Consider the following 20,507-nt stretch of genomic DNA (forward strand, 5'->3'; position numbering starts at 1 on the left):
AACAAATTTGATAGTTAGAACTGGTTTATATAATTGACAACGAGCCGAGTCTGACATGGGTATCAGCTCAGCTTGATATCACATCAAATTTCAATTCAGTTTTCCCAGTGCAAAATAATAAATACAATTTCTAGTGCAAAATAATAAATAGCAAATTTTGCGGCTTTCATCATAACAATAAATCGCAGAAGTTTCACCCAATAAATTTAAATCATATTTTAAGGTTTTGGTTTTTCATGGAAAAGTTTCAATGGAGTTGGTTTACAAGGAATTATTATTAAAGTTAGCATACATTTATTTTATTTGATTTTACTATCATTTGGTGTACTTTAAGGCTTAAGTTTGTTTTATGTGCCCCACACGCACAAGTGGAGCCCATTCACTCAGCCGTTCAGCCACTCACATCAATGAACTCGGATTTTGGTTTATAACTTGAAAAGTTTACAATGATTAAAACAATTCAATTGTAAAATTTCATTTACATGCTCGTTCAACTCCAAGCAATGCACATCATAATTCATATTTTCCCATATTTTGTACGCACTGCACGCCAAATTTAATCAGCAGCCAAACAAAGTTTCTGGTGGTAACAGCTGATGGCCAGGAGCTCATTTTGGCCCTGCGGCTGAAGTGGCATAAATAAATATTCGAAATATATAGTGTATACATGTGGTATATATAAATATTGATATTAATATATCTACAAACATGAACCAATTCAATTTCTATAGTGCCATTGATTTCTCTTGTGTTTGGGTTTTAATTTACCTTTTCATCTTGCATGAGCTTAAGCTGTTTTATAAATTTTTAAAAATATTGAAACTATTTTGCAAAGAGCCCAAAATATATAAATATAATAATATATAATATAAATAATAATATAAATTTTATTTATCTTCTTCTTTATTTATTTGAGTGCTTCAAGTCAATTGAAAATCATGTTATTTAAGCTCTGTGCGTGTGGTTTTATACAATTTGTTTTATACAATTTTACAAAAATGTTTACATTGATATTATTAAGTGGAACATGTTAGCCATTTAAGAATTGAATAATTCAATGAATTCATATGCTGGGTTTGATGAAAGGGTCTGAGTCTTGGTCAGTTGAGATAAAAGCAATTTGTTAGAAATTTTGTTAATTGCTGTTACTGCAGTTAAAATTAGGCAAGGAGGGAGTTGAGCAATGAGAAGCTTGCAAGAGGGTTGCATGACCTTCACTCACAACATATTTTACATAGAGTCCATTCGATATGAGGTGAAACGAGAAGCATACAGTGTATCTAACATATACGTACGTAGTTTCAACATAAACCATATAATCTTTTCTACACAGAACTGATAATAAAAATACTTAGCTAAGAGAATAACCAACTTGCTTGGGTCTGAGCTCATGACTCTAGTTGCTCAGTATTTGTTGCACCACTTAAAGACCTCAACTCACAACGACTGTAGTTTTCAATGTTTTTAGACTTTTATAGGAAAGCATTTATACAATTTTCTACCCTATGCTAAATATTTTAATTATTTAAAGAATTTGGATACATCTGGTAGACGATTGCATAAGTATAAGCATTCTGAGTGTATATATTATTATGATGTTAAGTAAAATATCATGTCCTCATTACGCGGTAGGGGGTTAATGAATTTTAAATATTTAAGATTTCGGCTCACATTGCCATCTCTAGGCTGCGTGTAAGCAGCTTGCACAGGTATTTGGTAGTTATGGGACGTTTGGCATTCCTTTATGTATGCTCGCACAGTCGCTGTGAAGGAAGTGTTTGGGCCAGAGTGGGATGTCTTTATGTATTGGTTGTAGCTGCTCCGGCAGCTGCTATTGCTACTGCAGCTGCTGCTGCTGCTGTTGTTCTTGCCGTTGCTGCTGTTGCTGCTGCTGCTGCTCCTTCTGCTATTCTTGAATTTTATGCTTCCACAGGTAGCGGGTGGGATGGGCCTGGGTTGGCTTGCGGCTTCCTTGGGTGGGTGGCTCGATTTAAGCTGGCTTCGTGCGGTGCCCAGGCGGCGTAGCTCCCCGCTGTATGCTTAACGTGGGCGCTCGGGCACAATGCGTTTTGATTGATGTTGGCTGTTCGCTGGATGCTTCCTGTTTTGCTTCTCGCTTGCTTACAATCAATTTAAATGCGCCGTTGTGCATTGTAAAAAGTTCCTTTTTGCTGTTGTCGGCCAAATCGTTATGTGAGGCCATAAAAATGGAATAGTGGGACACACGCACACACACATACACAGAGAGAGAGAGAGAGAGTAAGACAGAGAAGTGGAGAGGATAAAGCGCTTGAAATTGATGCTGTTTGCATTGGTAGGTGTTGCACTTGCCCAACAGCCCCAAATGCAACTTGATGCAGGTTTCCTTCTGTTACGTTGCAGCTTCTGTTGTTGTTGTTGAGCTGAGCAAGCCAAATCATTTATCATCTTTATAGCCAGCTCTATGTGCAGTGGGGCTAATCGAAGCCTGAATATCGGCTCTGGCTACAAAGGACAGATACAAGACTTTGTCCTTCCATAAATAACAGCAGCACGAATCAATCAAGTCTTAAGACAGCCCAGGGGAAGCTGGCCGGAGAGAAGAAGCAGCGGCCGGGCATGATTGAATCCAAGCATTATTCGAGTTTTTTTTTCAGATTTCAATTTGCAATTTCCTTTTTTTTGTGTGTCATTAAAATATAAAGAGATTATTGCGTGTTGCACTTGTCCAAATATGTTTAACAAATTTTTTTTTAATATTATAAAAAATACATAAATATAAAATATGAGTTATAACTTCAGAATATCATGAAGCTTCAATACATTATTATTTATTCAAATAAAATTTTTTTTTTTTATAAGAAACGAATTTCTGAAATTTTAATAGAAATATTATATGTATTTATTATTTTATTATATATTCTGTTGTTAAATGAAATTAATTAATTTATTTTTTTAATTGTTATTCTATTTTTTAGTATCGAAATTTTTTTCTTAAACGATTGACATGAATTTAATAAGATAAAAAACCTTTTCTATTAGCAAATTTTACGAATTTGAAGAAATTAAAAATTATTAATATTAACATGTATACTTGGTTTTATTTCTCAACTATAATTGGAAAATATAATAGTCAAATTATTATTAAATTTTGATTTTATAGCAAAGACAAGAACACACTTATTTGCTTTCTAATTAAATTAATGAATAAATATAATAATAAATGCGTAGTTTTCACATATCAAATAAAAATATTTATTCAGTTTTTAATACTAAGCTAAACCAAATATACATTCATGTATATATTCACTCTTTCATACATATATACCATATGGAAAACACCTATTTAAAATTCTTGTTCTAGTTGACATATCTAAAGCCATGTGAAACTTTTTGAGCTTGAATTTTAACATACATAAATTAAATAAACATTTTTATTCTCGAGCTTTGAAAGAGGACTGCCACTGCTCAACGATGAAGCACTGTACATAAATTTTCTTGAATTTTTATTTATCATCTCGCAGACAGAAAACATAAATTTTATTCTAAAACATGCAACAACAAAAACACATACATATATTGTATATATACAGTTGTCAATACATAATGCCATGTATTATTCATAATTGAAAAGTTTTCTATAAATTATGTAAATTCGTTTTAAATACTTGAAGCATTCTCTAAGTGTATTCGAAACTGATTTGTGACCCACATTCATTGTTAAATTCTCTCAGTTTTTTGGTTTTGGTCTATCTATTTTTTTTTTTTTTTTTTTGTAATTTCTATGAATGCGCACACAGAACTTTACTAACAAAAGTGCCAAACTGTCTGCAGCAATCAGTTGGTCAATTTCTCAAAGTCAAAGCTCGCTCGAATAATGGCCTTAGTGCCCATCGCCCACTGCCACGCCTACTTTTGCGTAGCGACTAAAAGTTGTTTGCTTGTTTGTTTGTGGCGTGCACTTTTAACTCGATTAACTATTTGCAAATATTCGAATTAAAGTCATTTCTGTTATTTCCTTCTCCACTTAGTTCACCTCGAGCTCTTCAAGTGATAATCAAATTCTCGCCTTCTAATTCCCAAGCGGTTATTGCGCAAATTGAATTGATGTGGCTCACTTGTCCGTTATCTTATTTTAGCCCAGTTAACTATGCGACGCACTCGACCTATAAATACTTCAACAAGTCGGAGTCCTTCTGGCTGTTGCTACTGCTGTTGTTCTTTGTGTGTGTGTGTGTGTGTGTGTGCCGTGATTGTCGATAAGTGATGATTGATTCCTCGTTGAGCACAGATGAATGAGTATCGTTTGCCAGCCGAATGAGCCCCCTCGCATTGTTTGTTTAATTCAACGCCAGTTTATTAATTTAGCTACTTACAATCGGAAATTACTCAATGCTGAGCAAGGGAAGAGGCGCATGAGCTTCTAGAATCCGTTGCTTGTTGTTGTGCTTATTTTATGCCTGATGATAAATTTGTTTATTATGTATTCAGTCTGCACACGATGGAATAGTGATTCTGTTTGTAATTGAAACTGTGATTGGCTCTTTTGCTATAAGGTCTTTTTCATCCATACGGAGCCTTAATTAATGCCACAGGAATACAAAATTAAAATTCTGAGTGTGTTTTTTTCGGCAGCTTTCGCAACAATTGGAAAATATGGTATTTTAATGAGATTATGCTGATTTGTTTTTTTATGCATATATTATATTATCGTTAATTACTATGTAGATATTCGTATTATTTTCCTGAATTGTATTTAATTTTTATATTAAATTTGAAAGAGAGAACTTTGACAAATGCATATATATAAATACATATATATTTCTATATTATTTTATTTTTTTTATATTTATTTCTTGCCTTCTGGCTGCTACTATTGACTGTCTTTTATTTTAATTTAATTTGAAATTTCATTCTCATTCTCAATTTCGATTATTTAGTCAGCCTCTCTTACTAATACTATTATGCGCACATTGAATAGAGAAGTGTCTGAAGATGTTACTCTGATTTCCCACTTAACGATCGAGTGTGAAACGTGAGTTCGGCTCTGGGAGAGTCGACAGTCGGCAGTCATATAAAGGCAAGTCTGCTGCACTGTTTCTTCAGTCGCTCCCCTCGTGTCTCCGTGCTCAGTCGTTAAGTGGTCTGCTGTGCAGTAGTCCTCTTCACCTGTTCGGCTCTGTGGCAGTAGTATTAAATATTTTAAGCAGAACTCTAATGAATTTATTAAGCGTCATTATAAGGTAATTATCTTTATTTGAAATTAAATATTGAGTGTCGTATAATTTAATTTCTTCTAATGAGAAAACTGTTTATATTAACTATTCTTAAATTCTAAAATAAACAAGAAGAAATTTACAATTTTTTACTGAAAATTGTTAAACAAATGAATGAATAAAGTAATAAATTATAATCTAAGATTTAAAATTTCCAAAAAAATGTATTTGTAAAATTTGATTTATTATAAAATTAAAAATATGCTCCAGCAAATGAGTTTGCTTGTGTATGTGTGTATTTTTTTCAATTTGTTTAAATTCGTAGCATTTTGCATTATTTGGTCAGACTCTCTAAGACAACATACACTTATTATTGTAATATTATTGTTACATATTATTTCAAGCACATCAGACTCTGTTGTTTTCTTTCTTTCCTTTCTTCACTGTGATTTTCAATCTGTTTGTTTACAATAAATGCCTTATATCAAAACGCCCCAAAGTATGCAAATGTTTTTGTTTTTATTATCAATGCATATGATTATGCGATAGTTCGGTCCGTTGCTTTTCATTTAAATTGTTTTCTTTAAGATACCAAATTCGAATTGCGTTCATACTTAATAATAATCATACAATGTTATTATATTTCATTTTGTATAAATAATAACAATATGCATATACTTATACTGTCACAGTTTTATTTATGTATGTATATAATTTAAATATAATTTTAAATATTAACATTACTGCTGCAGTTTCTCGCTGAAGAAAAAAGAAATATTTCAAGTTGCAGCAAAGGAAAACTCTTACTCATATCTCTGTGGTAATTTAAATAAAATTGCATTGATTGCAATTATATTTAGTAATATGTATATACAGGAGTGTATGCACATAAATTAATATATTATACTTGTATATGTAAATAATGGCCCTTTGAGTATGTACTCACTGATTGATCTGTTTTGTTGAACAACTCTTGCTTTTAAGTCTGGCAATAGTGTTTCTTTCATGAAATGCACATGAGAGAGTGCTTGAATTTGAAAAACCACTAACCGAAATGCTTTTAAGCTATCTAATTCAATGGGCTCTCAAACTGTGACCGCTACAGCAATTTGTCTCCCATTCGAGTTGAACTCGAATTCGCATTGCTCGCAGCCAAATGGCAAATTCACGCAATTAAACACCAAATTGAATTATGCATATCAAATATGTGTGCAGAGTGTATGTGTGTGTGTGAGTGTGTGCGCGTGAAGTAAACAAATTGATTTTGATTTATTTATTTATTGATGCAATGTGTGTGCACGTTCTCAATTTTTGCAGTGCCAAAAACAGAAGCAGACCAACAACAGCAAAAACAAAAACAAAAAAAAGGCGATTTCGTTGACCCAAAATGTCGGAGCTGAGCCCAACTGGATATAGTTGGTTGGCGCTGGCCTAGAAAATGTCAACATCGTGAATCATGTGCTCTACGCATTGAGGTGGAGACACACACACACAGATCGTTACACAACACAGCAGAACAGAGAACAGAGAACAGAACAGAGAGCAAAACAGACAGCAGAACAGAACAGAACAGAACGAACACTATTACACTATACAACACGGTGCGAACTGTACAATGGTCATCCAGTGCACATGCGATTGCAATTGCAGTGATAGAGAGAACCGCAGCTCCTGTTTGCCACGCCTTACGCTGCGACTACGTGCCACGCCCCTGGATGCTGGCAATGATATGGAGCATCGTTTGTCCTACTATCGCCGGCTATCGAATACCTCATCAGCGCTCTACGGCAGCTGTCCCCAATTGCTGCCCGTTGGCCAAACGTGCCATAGCCACAGCCAGAATCAGAATCAGAGTCAGAGTCAGAGTCAGAGTCAGAGTCAGCTGCAGAATCTGAGTCGCAGCCTGGAGCAAGAGCAGGAGCAGGACAGGGAGCGTGAGCTTAGGCCATATTCGAGTCTGGTGCGCACCAAGCACAGAAGCTCCGTGCTGTGCAACAAATGCGCGCTGTGACGAAGATACAACCTAAGCTGTGAGCATCCCGAGTCGCAACAACCGCAACTGCATCCACATCCGCAACAAGGCCGCAACAAGCCAGCGCCAGCAAAAGAGACAGCCGCAGCTGCAGCTGCAGTCAACGGCCCAGAGGCTCGGCAGGAGGCAGCCGCCACGCTCAGCACACCACGATATTTGTGTGCCGAGTGCCGATTTAACAACCAGCCGCTGGCCTGGTGGGTCTCATGTCCGCGTCTCTCCAATCTGCCCGCTGAACAGCCTCAAATGCCAACGCCAGCAATGCCGTCACAGCCAGCAACAGCTCAGTCACAGGCCCAGGGCCAGGCACAGGCACAGGCACAGTCCCAGGGCCAGGCCCAGACCCATCATTGCCATGCCCCGAATCCGGCCCGCTTTCCACTGCAGCCAGGCAACGCCAAGCGGCATTGTGACAATTTTGGCAGTTATGCAACATTGCCCAGCATCGAGCAGCAGCTCCATCATGCGCCCAGCTATGGGAATGTGGCCTGCAGTCGACATTGCGCGACCTCCTCAATGCCGCCGCAACCGGAGCCGCCGCCACCGGCCTCCAGCCTGCGCTGGTATGCGCCGGACGGTGCCAATCCCAATGCCAACCTGAATCCCAATCCCAATCCCAGTTTGAATGCTTGTTGTTACGTTTACAATCCGACGCCCCACTACGCCCCCGAGCTCTGCGTTTGCGATAATTGGTATCACCAGCACCAACAGCAGCAGCAGCAGCAGCAGCAGCAGCAGCACAGAGGCATCCCGCCGCCTCCTAAGCCACTTATGCCCAACGGCGGCTGCTACTTGGGTGAGTAATGAGCCTGCCCTGCAGTCCACTGCAGTCCACTGCAATCCACTGCAGTCCGCTGCAGTTTGCTGTGCGCGCTGTTTTCTATTTAATCAACTTTCAATTGTCCGTGCCGCAGGCTTTGACACTGCCCACCATCCCAGCCACATCACCGACGAGGAGGACTCGGCGTTTCCGGCACTCGCCGATCGTGAGTTCCATTTGCTGCATCGCAACATCCCAGCGCTGCGTCGCACGGGTGTGGACACAACACGCATACGACAGGTAAGCCAGCCAGGACAGCAGCACGTCCAATTACCGCTCTAACTGCCTGTCAAAGCGAATAACTCTTGACTAACTGCATTTGCCCTGCACTACATTCACCGCAGTACTTCTACCCGGACGGCGGCTGGGGCTGGATCATCTGTGGCGTCTCCTTTCTGGTGCACATTCTCACCACGGGCCTCCAGCTCAGCTATGGCCTGTTGCTGTTCTACGCCGTGCAGCATTTGCATAACACAGGTGGCATAGGTAAGTCGAGTCAAGCACATGAAAAAGGCGAACGCCTTGACAGGTAGCTGTATGCCAGATATTTCGAATTGGTTAAGTGAAACAGTTGAATGTAGAATGGTTTATAATTTTGTATACAGTTGACAAGGCGTACACTCTTAAAGTATTACAAAAATTTATATACTTTTATAAATGCATTTAAAATACTATAAAACAAGTAAACAAATAAATTAATAAATTAGAGTATATATTACATTTTATGTATTAAGGAAATTATATTATAAAAAATATAATATTATATTATAATAATATATATATAATATATACATAATATATATATATATATATATATATATATATATATATATATATATATATATAAATATATATTATGTATATATGTATATATATTTTTATTTTTATTTAATTTTTTTTTTTTTTTTTACCGACATTATTATGAAACTACTTTGGTTTACTAGAAGTAAACGCAATATGTTCTTACATTTTTGTTTTTAATCACCGATTTCATGTAAACTAATTAATTCTATTCTAGCTTCACTTTCCTTCAACGTTTTTGCCCAATGAAGTTCAGTTCTACAGAACATTTCAGGCATTGCTTGAGTTTAGTTTGTCGAAACTTCAGGCTACAATTTATTTAAAACTTTGTATTCACAATTCAAACAACCTGAAACAATACCAAAGGGCACCTTTTGATATTGACCTCAATTTACTTGTGATTCGGAATTGATGATGAAGTTAGTTCACTTTCGACTTACTTTAGTCTTGTTTTCCGGTCATTGTCTTGCAGACTTACAATCAAACAATCAAACTCGCAACTGAAGAGCTTGTTCTAGGTTTCTTATGGTACGAAAAGATGTGCCTTAGCAAACTTTTAATTTAATTGATTCTTTTGATGGGCACATCAAGCTTTGATTCCAACAGGAAACAATAGGCTTAATGAAATTTCAAATAAATAAATGCAATTTATTATATATATACAATTAATAAAATTCTTATTAATTCCCTACATATCTCATCACCTTAATTCTTTCTAAGGAACTCTTAATATTAAAAAAAAAAAAAAAAAAAAAAAAAATTATTTTATAAAAATTTTACTCATAAAATAAAACTTTTATTTATTATATACAATATTGTTATTATTATTTACATGTATTTTTACTGTGTTCCTTTGAAATATTCACCCTAATATAGAAATGTGCTAAATTTAATCTGAAATTAAAATTGTAAACCGAAATCGAAATTCAAAATTATTTAGTAAAATTTGTTGAGCAGCATAAATTCTGATAATTAATTAGCCTCTGTGAATTTTTATGTTTTCTTTATCATGTATTTTTATATACCCAAAAACAAAAAACAAAAAGGAAAACAAAAATCATTATGAAATTCCTTTGCAGAGCTCTTGGGCGCTCTGAGCTGGTCCATCTCGATGCTGGCCATACCGTTTGTGGTCTCTCTGTGCCGGAAACGCTCCATACGTCTGCTCTCGATTGTGGGGGGCCTTGTGATGCCGCTGGGCATTCTGTTCACATCATTTGCCACGGAATTCGGTCAGGTTGTTTTTAGCTATGGTGCGTATATAAAGTCTATAAGTTATATATTCGTATGTCAGAGAGGGGGAGAGTGGGGAATATACTTAAGCTGTATACCGGAAGTGCTGCTCACCATTTGGGTTTGCTTGGCAGGCATCGTCTTTGGCATTGGCGTTTCCATGGTGCGTGAAGCCTCCACCGTGATGCTGGGCAATTACTTTAAGCGTCGCCGGCAATTCGTCGAAATGGTGGCCATGTCCGGCGAGGGCGTTGGCATCGCTTTGTTCTCCGTCATCCTGAAGGAGGGCGTGGGCAAGGCCGGCTGGCGCCTGGGACTGCAAATCGTTGCCGCACTCACGGCGCTCAGCTTTTTCATGGGCCTCATGTATCGACCGGCTTCCCTATACCATCCGCAACGCCGTGCCATTCAACATCTCAAAAATCAACGCAAAAAGGTGAGTAAAGAGAGAGAGAGAGAGAGAGAGAGAGAGAGAGTGAGAGAGAGCGAGCCATATGAAGCCCTATTGTTGTTGACTGTGACTTTTGTGTTTAGCTGCGCGAGAAGAAGCCCAAACTGACGCAGGAAGTGGAGTCACCCACTAAATACTTATTCCTGGACATATCATCATTGAAATCGGCGACAGTTAAGATCCTATTGATGACTTCCAGTGTGGCTGCCTTTGGCATCTATACGCCCATGTTCCTGATGGTGAGTGAAATTCAATTTCGCCTAATGTCAATTTTACAGCTTTCCTCTCGTCCACTAGGCCCTCAATGCTGCCAAGGAGGGCTCCGATGTGCAGGAGCTGGTGCTGCTGCAAACCTTTCTGGGCATCTCCATGGCCCTGGGCGTTGTGCTGGCCGGCGCTCTGCTGCGTCGCTGCTTTGTCATACGACAATTTGTGATCAATACCAAAATTGTTGCGCAGGTAAGTTATGAAGAGCTTTTGATTTTGATACTCTTTATATGGATGTGGCTGCTTGACCGAGTGCTTGTGAATAGCTACAGGTTATTTATATATTCCTATATTTATATAGTCAACAACTGCTGGTGAAGTGTTTGATAAAGTGTTTGAAAAAATATCGAATTCGATTCAATTATTGAACGATTGGTAATGACTGATTAATTTATCAGAATATAGCTAACATAACATTCAAATAAATAATGATGTGATATATGCCAACATAAGAGAAAAAGATTGAGCCAGTAGTTATTTAATTACCTTATTGATTGACATCAGCCGATTCGAAACTAAATAAAACTGAATCCTAATTAATAATAGCAATAAGTTTATTTGGATTGATAGATTAATAGAATAATAAAGACATTGAAATTCAGCTGTATAAAAGAGTACAGATCATGTGAAAGCTTAGCTCATAAAATAAATAATATAATATTTTTTTCATCTGTTGAAGATTAGTTAATTAAATATAAATTCACGTATTTTCATTTACCATCTTAAAAGCTATTTAATGACTGCAAAACTATAAATTGAAACTCAGCCAAACCACGAGAACGTGGCCAACTAATTGTCAAATTAAAATATAAATTATTTAAATTTTATAATCCGTAAGCTCGCTAATGTGCCTTTGCGGGTGGGCAATGCGGGAAAGATGAAATATTTGTTAACATACACAGAGCTGGTGGGCATCCAATCTAGATGCCCATATCTGAGTTGAAAACTTAATTAAACTCAACTCTTTCGTTCCATTTGCAGCTGTTTATATCCATTGTGGCGCTGGCCATACTATTCCTATCCTTTGTCATGGGCTACAAAGGACTCTGCATACTCAGCTGGCTGTACGGCATCGGGCTGGGTGGCTTTCAGTACTCGCTGAAGATTTTGGCACTGGAGCGCATCAAGCTGAAGCACTTCTCAAAGGCCTGGGGTAGGTGTTCACCCGTGTCCCCACGGCTCTCAATTGGAGTTAATGTCTCGCTTAACTTCTGCTTTGCAGGCTTCATACGGGGCGTCGAGTCGGTGCCCGTGCTGATTAGTGTGCCCCTCACCTCGTTTCTCAATGACTATTCGCTGAAGTATGGACGAGCTGGCTATTATATATGCTCTGCGGCGGCTGCTATCTCGGGCATCATCATCTTCTTCATTAGCGAGTCGCAGGACCAGCAGCATCAGCAGCGCGGCAATCTCAATGGGCATCTGCCGACGCCGATGCTGATGCGGCACTCCTCGGCGCGCCACCATCGGCCGAACCTGCACTTGGATTATGGCTATGGCGAATATCCCGCTCCCGATTTGCTCAGCCGTAGCTGCATTAGTTTGAATCAAATGGAGCCTTATCTGCAGGCCAGCAATCCCCACTATTGTCAACGTCACATGCTGCAACAGCCGCTTGCCACGCCCACGCCCACGCCACATCATCATCATCTGCCTGTCCAGCATATGCATTCGCATTTACATCAGCATCCCCATCCCCATCCGCATCCGCATCAGCATCAGCACTCACACCAGCATCCACAGCCGCATTCACATCCGCATCCGCATCCGCATCCTCATCCCCAGCAGTTGGGCTGCCACAATCTGGACATGCAGCCGGCCCGCCTGCCCTATCAGCTGGGCCAGGGCAGCATCGGCGCCAAGATGGGCAAGCGACTGCAGCGCAGCCTCTCCTTCATCCAGCAGCACAACTGCTGCGACGGCCAGATGTACTGCAGCTGGCACAGCACCTACGAGCTCGGCTGTCGCAGGTCGCCCAAGTAAGTAAGATCGATGCACTTGATATCTGGCGAGCAAGAGCTGCTTGTACCTAATTAGTGTTTACGGCTAAAGGCTGGCTTTGCTAAAGCCAGTATTAGTGCTAAATTAGATAAGCCAATCAAGCTATTTTACAGCGGGACTCTAATCAAAGCTGTACAGACAGATAATTTGATTCATTTCTTATATTTAATTTGAGCAAACCTCCATATATATTAGCGGTATATCAATGCTAGATTCGCTTAGCAAATCTCCACTTGGAATTCCCATACCTCAGATTGATTTTTGAGAGTTCATTAGTAAAGCATGAGTTTGACAGCATCTTGCTTCAGTGAAAGCAAACCTTTTCCTTTTCGTTTCTATCATCAATTTACAGCATGAAATGTAAAAAAGTGAACGTCCATCCTTCACTTGCTGGCATCAGAATGTTGCTTGCTTACAAATTGCAGTGGCGTTATCCTCACAGTTTAATTTGTGTGCTTATTAGATCTGAAATAAGTCAATTAGTTGGTCAGTCAGTCAGTTAATTAGTGAACCATGCTGGCGTCAATCAGTCAGTAAATCATTCAACCAGTTAGGCAATCAATTAGTCAGTAAATCATTTAGTCAATTAGACGACTTATCACTTGGCGTGTTAGTCAATCAGACATACAGCGAGTAAGCAAATGAGTCAATCAGCTAGTCCGTCAGTGAATGAACCAGTAAATCAGTCAAAACTTATATGTCAATAACATAATGCAAATCAGTCAATGAATTGACAAGTCAATCAATTAATCAATCAATTAGTATCCAATCAGCCTTTAAATGACTTACTTTAGTTGTCAGTCGATCAGTCATTTATTTAATTAAAATAATTACATGTGTAAATTTTTAAAAGCAGTCAATCAATCTAGGGTCAATAAAACTAAACTTAAGCAAAATAATATATTCAGTCAAGCTAACAGAAATTCATTCAGTCATTTAGTCATTCAGTCAATCAATTAATTATTACTTCAATCAGCATTTTATTGCTGACTCAGATAGTCAATCAATCTTTGATTGAGCATACCGTTTCAAACGTTTCTCAATTAGTCAGTCAATTGGTCATCAATCTCTTTTCAAGTCAATTTGAGTCTTACAATCAATCATTAGTTCAATCAAAAGCTTACTCAGTCAACGAGGCTATAAGATATTCAATATTATGTGGTTAATCAATCAATTAACTAAAACTGAAATAATCAAAAGCGGACCCAAGTGTCAGTCAATCATTGATTGAATCAGAATATCATTTAAGACTCGAAGCTTAATAGATATAAATGCCACAAGAATATTTATTAATATTTTATATTTTTATGTAAATGTAATATTTCTTAGCCGCGAATTTCCCACAGAATTTATTGAATGGGTAAATGAACTTCTGATAATAATACTCGAATATTTGAATGATTACTTGAATGAACGAACCTGTATGCCATGTTAACTGTATGCACTTGACGGCAATCGAGGCTGAGTGCTTGCATTCGGCTTGATTAGGTTTTTCGGTAATGTGTAATGGGTGGGCGGCATGGATTGGCTAGTTAACGGGTAACTGACGTTCAATTATCCAAACTACTGACGCGCTGGTGGCAAATGCCGTGAAGCCCTCGAAAGGCAATGTGTAGTTGTTCGGCTTCGTGTCGGCGTCAACAAAATGTCAACAACATCATTGCACTTGCACTTGCGCTATTTATGCAGCTGAAGCAGGTCTCTAGAGTGTCTCCCCATCTCACTCTCTACACATCTCTCTTTCTCTCTCTCTCTCTCTCTCTCTCTGACTGTCGACGTGTTTATTTGCAGATCTCAGGACAGGCAGCCACTCATATGTACTTGCAGTCCCAACTCGACCACGTATGGAGGAGGAGGCGGCGTCGGCGGCGGCAGTTCGGCACGCAGTCGCAGCGTGCCAGAGGGCCTATCGACCATGTCGCAGCAGTGTAACTGCCGTCATGGGGCCGGCCTGGCAGCTGGGGCTGGGCCATCCCGTGAGTTTATCTACGTGCCGCACGCCTACGCCTCATTGCAGCGAACGCCACATCGACAGAGTCGCCATGCCGGAACAGGAGCAGGAGCAGGAGCTGGCAGCAGCTGTCAGGCATCCAGAAGCAATCCGCAATGCCGGCTGAAGCGTTCTCAATCGCTAAGTCGTCCCGTTCATTTCGTAGAGCAAATCACCACCTCCGTCTAGGAGCGGGCGGGCTGACTTAGAGTTATTTTGTAGTGTACTCCAGTTACGTGAATCGAATTCCGAATTGTCACTTCTTTCTAGTCTTTTGTCGTAGTTAGTAGCACGTGCTAAAATCCAAGTCGAAAAATCCCACAAAGAAAAAAGAAAAACACAAACAACAAAAAACAAAATAAAAGTCGCAACTTGATGAATTTTCTAAAAACTCTAAACCTATTATGATATACAATACTATTCTGTGCGGTTTCAGCGCATTGAATTTGTCGATTTCTAAAACATAAACTAAGATTAATAAAACTCACACACACACACACCTACACAAACTCTCTCACACTAACACACTCATACTGTTAGCAGACGAAAAGCTTTATCATTGTCTCAATACAAAAGTATTTAAATGAACTTTGCTACCAGGCAAAAAATTATCATAACAAAAGAAAACGCAACAAAGAACAAACAACAGAAGAATAAAATAAAAATCGAAAGATAAATATTAACAAACGAATAAACAAAGAGGTCAAACACCAGAGCGGGTCGAACACATATTAAATGGTCCATTTTAATACAAACATACAAATTATCCACCGATACCAATACGAAATATACTCGAGTCGTGCCAATTATACGGGCGACGGCACACTTTCAGTACTTTATTTTTAAATTCAATATTCCATATATGTATACATATTTGTATATGCATATTTACATGTAGTTGGCCGCGTGCGAAAATACTCGAAGCACTTTTGCCAATTTTACCATTCGTTGTGGGATTGAGCCTTATTTTTAAAGAAGCGCATATTAAGATAATACGGTGATATCAATAATATCACATTGATGTCATCATTTTAACTCCAAGCAGCCAGGTAACTAATTAATTGTGAAAGGGACATATGTGCAAATACTTAAACAGAATTGAGTTAAGACAAGGAGTGAACAGAAATTAAATTTGAATTGTAAATTCAACAATTAAACGAGGCGCAAATTCAATTATATTCAACATAAACTAAGCCTTGAATTCATTAAATTAATGAATGAACTAAAAATACTATTGAAATATCTACGGTATACCGAAGATCGTATACCCTTGCAGACAAGTTAGAGAAACTAATATGGATTTAGTGTAGTTGAAATAGCTGAGAATGATTGTCTGTTAAGGAACGAAACATAGACAATATTTGTCTAACCTAACTTTCTAATTTTATTTAGATAACTTTAGAAATTTTCTTACTTTGTTTCAAAAAAAAAAAAAAAAAAAAAAAAAAAAAAAAAAAAAAAAAAAAGATTTAAGCTTTTTTATTTTCTTTGAGCCATTACATACAAGTTTAAGGTTTATCATTTATTAAATTTATGAACAGTTAATTTAGATTACTTTTGGCAGTGACCGACGTGAAATGATTCCAAACTCAATAACTAACCATAAAAGCGATGCATCTAATACTTTTCCGCTCTCCTCTGTCGTTTGGTGCCGAAGTAAAGTTCTCAAACCACGAAAGTTGATTTAAGTAAGACCAAAGTTTTGCCACACTAAATGACTTTTCCAATACGAGCAGGCATCGAAGCGGAAGCTGAAAAGTGATTTCTGGATTTGTGTAAACAAATTTTCATAAGACTTATGGTCGTTGAGGATAGGGACTGGCCAAAACTTGAAGCTATTTACACTCCAATGTAGATGCATGATAATCAAAACAAAATGAGTGCTTAAATAAATAAATCTAATAACACATGCCAGATTTAGTAAGCAAGAATCACGCCTAAGCTAAACCATCTTAATTTCAAAAAGTTCTCCAAAAGTTAAAAAAAAAAAAGTAAATTCCGTTCCTTCACTAAAAACATAAATTAAAATTTCATATTATGTGCCAGTAATAGCATTAGTGAAACATTACTAATATGTTCTCATATTATACTTATATTAAAGGACTTAGTGCTTATCTCAGTAATCCCAATGAAAATGGTAAATCAGGGTATTATTGTTTTCCTTTACTTTTAGATTCTAGATTCAACATATCTAAGAAGCCAATAATTAAATTTAATTTTATCTCCGAAATTTTTGACAAGCTATCTTAGCTTAAATATACCAAATTTTTAATAAATTTAGTTAACATTTCAATTAAAGTAATTCGACCATAGTTGAAATAAATAGAAATGCCAACTGAATTATGAATGAACCAGCTACCGCACTCCACTCAAATTCTATTCAAATATGTTAAATTGCTGGCTAATTTGCGCTTTTCATTTTTGCCATCAACAAAACATTGTGAAACAGTTTCGCTCCCGTTATGTGTCAACACCTGTCCTATCGCAATGATATATTTTAGCTCAGCACAGGGGGGTAGCATTTAATGCGGGCTTGGTAATTTATTGATAGATATTTGAAACAGTCTGCAGGGGTATCCAAAATACGCAAAATATTGCCTTGAGCAACACCAACAAACTGCCAAAATATGCAATAAAAGCCAATTTACTATAAAATAAATGTCAAAAACGGACAAACTGAAAATTTCGATGTCATAAAAAATAACCGCGTAATTACATATAAATTCTGCTCAAAAACAATTTTATCAAAACTCATAAGAAAAAAGAAAAAAAAAAAAACTTTTCATTTTCTTTTCGTGTGACGCAATTTGCGCCATTTGTGTTCAGTGCAAAAAGTTTGCATAAATTTAACATAAATTATTTACACACACACAAACACCCACACTCACATGCACCCACATATACACTGACACACGCACTCACACATAATTCATGCATATCTAAATGCGCCAATCTACGCTCGAAACAAAATACTATTTCAATTTGTCAAAAAACTAAAAGAAAATTAAAAAGAAAATAAAACTATTTAACTTAAGGTAAAATTGTAGTTAAAAACATTACATTAGATATGCAAATTTTTGAACTAGGCGCCGTTGCGAGATCTTTTCGCTGGCTACTCATAAAACTTGTACTTTAATAATTGAATTTGTAACTCTTTATCATTGGTAGCTTAGTGATAAATGTTAAAATAAAGCAAATAGAAAATCGTAAATTGCAAAGCCTCTAATTCTGGGTCTCAGCTGCAAGCTGAATGAGCCGCCGCAGGAGTGGATATTAAATTCACAGCTCGGGGTTAGCCACGGATCGCGCAGGTCCTTTGGGCGGAGTCAAAAACCGCAATAAACTTTTATTTATTACGTGCTAAAAATTAATAAAATCCTAGACCCGAAAAGGTTCACGCAAATGTCATATTTTATTTATTAATTAATGGCATTAACATAAAGCGTCAATTTGTGCGAGCGAAAATACACGCCTACACACACGCCCACACACACGACTCTAATGCCAGGCGATTAAAAACTTTGACCCCAAAGCGAAGTTGAAGTCAGGCTCCATTTCCGTTTTATAATATGTACATATAGCCCGGAGCAACGTTATGGAACGTGCCTAGACTACAAAACAGTCGACAACAACAACAACAATCGAGACAGCAACAGCAACAATAACAATGGGCGACGGCGTCAATGACATGCTCAATTTTTCATGCATTATGCTGGCGCACTGTGCGTATGCTTAATATTTGCCTGATATTGACTTGGGCACAAAGCACAGTTAAGCTCGGCAATATTTGCGCCGTCAACTGAGGCAGGCCAACAGCGCTGAACAGGCAGCACAGGCAGGCAGCCCGTCGAGAAGACCTCGACAGTGAAGCCGTAAAGCCAGCCCAAAATGCAGAAGACAATTTGTGCCGCCAGCCAGAGAATTTATATAAATGTCTTACGACTCATACAACTATGCCAAATGTGTGTGGGTGTGTGTGTGTGTGCCGTAAATACAAACAGCTGAAAAGGTAACTGTATTGTATGTGTATCTGTGTGCGTATGTGTGTGTTTTGCGTGTTGGCTCTAGTCCCAATTCAGAGCATTTCCCTTTAATTATTCAGTTTGTAGCTGCAAAACGCTCACGTCGATTGAGATCTGTATAGAAAATTTATAAATGACATTTCGAATTACTATTTCAATTTTAGTGTAAATTTGTAATCAATTAAAGCTAAGTAAAATATGTGCTAGACGTAATTGCGATGGGTCAGGTAAATGTGCGATGAGCTTTTTGAGGGAGAGAGAGAGGGAGAAAGAGAGAGAGAGAGATTGGAGAGAGGGCATAAAGATTAATTAAAGTTTTCACAGCACTTTAATTGAAATAGGGAATTGAGATTTCATCGAGTGACTGAATTGTATCAGTGCTTAGAGCAACTGACTAATGGATAATGTAAGCTTCAATTTCACATTGAACATATATTAAACAGATTTTCTCTTTCACATAACTGAATCCATAAAGTATTCTGCAGGACTTTCCCATTTTTATAACAGAAATTTTATTTATAATTCGCACTTGTAAATGCTTCTTTAGTTGGCTGTTGCTATGGAGCGACAGACTAGGCTGGTTCTTATTATACATAATTAGGCTAGAAAGATGGAAGAATGTATTCATAAATCATATGAAGATGAAGATGTATATGTGTATGTATAAATTAATATTAATTCAAATAAATTGAGTGCAAGGCTTCGCTGTCAGTTAATTAATTAGGCATGAAAAGAAGTTGAATGAATGGGTTAATCAAGTCAAATGATAAGGATTGAGTGGGCAACACGTTGAACAAGAAGCAGAAGCCAACGTAGAAGAAGAAGTTTCATGTGGCAAAAATGATATAATGCCTGAGGGAATATGAACGGATATGGCATGTCGGTCCGCTGTCAAGGGTCGCGTTAAGACTGGAAGAGTGAACGCTTCAAGAGCACAACAAAAGAAACTTTGAGTTGGGAAGTTTTTCATTAAGTAGAAAGAAAATACATGTTGCCGATACGCGAAAGAGCATAAAAGGCTCGTCGTTGTTTCGAATCGAACTTTTGTTCAGCTTCCGCCCGTTTGAATTCACGGGGGTTGGCAATGGCAACGGCAACGGCAACGGCAACGGCAACAGCAACGGCAACGGCAACGGCAGCAGCAGCAGCAGCGAAGACCGCGTGCAAAAACAGACGCACGCCAAAGTCAACTTCACGCAGTATTTTCGTAAATTTTTTTTTTGGTCGGCAGCTGACAGCCGAAAGCCTAGCCGTGCTCTGGCCAACTGTCTGTGCTGTGACTTTGTTGACACAGCAGCAGCAGCAGCAGCAGCCGTGGTAGCAGCAGCAATGGCAGCAGGAGTAGCGGCAGCAGGCGCTGTCGCTCTAAGCAGCGACGCGGCGTCTCTGCTGCCATGCCATGCGCACACGCACACGCTCTGTTGCCTACTTCCAGGCGCCGTTCATTGTTGCGCTTTTACTGCCGCCAGTAGCTGTTGCCCGCCCCCTTGGCCAACACCTCCTACCGCCCGCCACCGTCGACAGAGTCTGAACTCGAATGGTGTCGTAAACATCTGTTTTGTGTTTGTCTTTTGCTTCCAGGCACGCGCGCTCTCCCAACACATTCGCTCTCTTGTTTGCGCGCTCTCTCTGCCTCTCTTTCTTTCTCCTGCTCTCCTGCCGTTGACAGCATCCTGTTAGGCTGGCACTCTGTGG

At 38.3% G+C, this 20,507-nt stretch overlaps 1 protein-coding gene and 1 long non-coding RNA gene across 2 annotated transcripts; one reads left to right on the forward strand and one right to left on the reverse strand.

Moving 5' to 3' along the window:
• Positions 1 to 5,002: 5,002 nt before the first annotated feature.
• Positions 5,003 to 15,259, forward strand: LOC108610033 (uncharacterized). Its single transcript, XM_089465073.1, is given in 11 exon segments — positions 5,003 to 5,222; positions 6,513 to 8,023; positions 8,142 to 8,287; positions 8,392 to 8,533; positions 9,928 to 10,101; positions 10,216 to 10,517; positions 10,616 to 10,771; positions 10,830 to 10,991; positions 11,781 to 11,952; positions 12,022 to 12,778; positions 14,592 to 15,259. Coding segments are annotated over 10 exon segments (3,612 nt in total). The 5' UTR covers positions 5,003 to 5,222; positions 6,513 to 6,810; the 3' UTR covers positions 14,980 to 15,259.
• LOC149269728 (uncharacterized) lies at positions 9,962 to 14,630 on the reverse strand. The gene is made up of 3 exons (XR_016269352.1): positions 14,220 to 14,630; positions 10,196 to 13,265; positions 9,962 to 10,096 (listed from the first exon to the last, which is right to left on the reverse strand). It is a non-coding gene; the product is annotated as an uncharacterized LOC149269728 (long non-coding RNA).
• Positions 15,260 to 20,507: the final 5,248 nt, after the last annotated feature.

This window comes from Drosophila arizonae, chromosome 3, assembly GCF_054131065.1.
Source record: "Drosophila arizonae isolate 15081-1271.41 chromosome 3, UAZ_ARI_1.0, whole genome shotgun sequence".
Taxonomy (NCBI): Eukaryota; Metazoa; Arthropoda; class Insecta; order Diptera; family Drosophilidae; genus Drosophila; species Drosophila arizonae.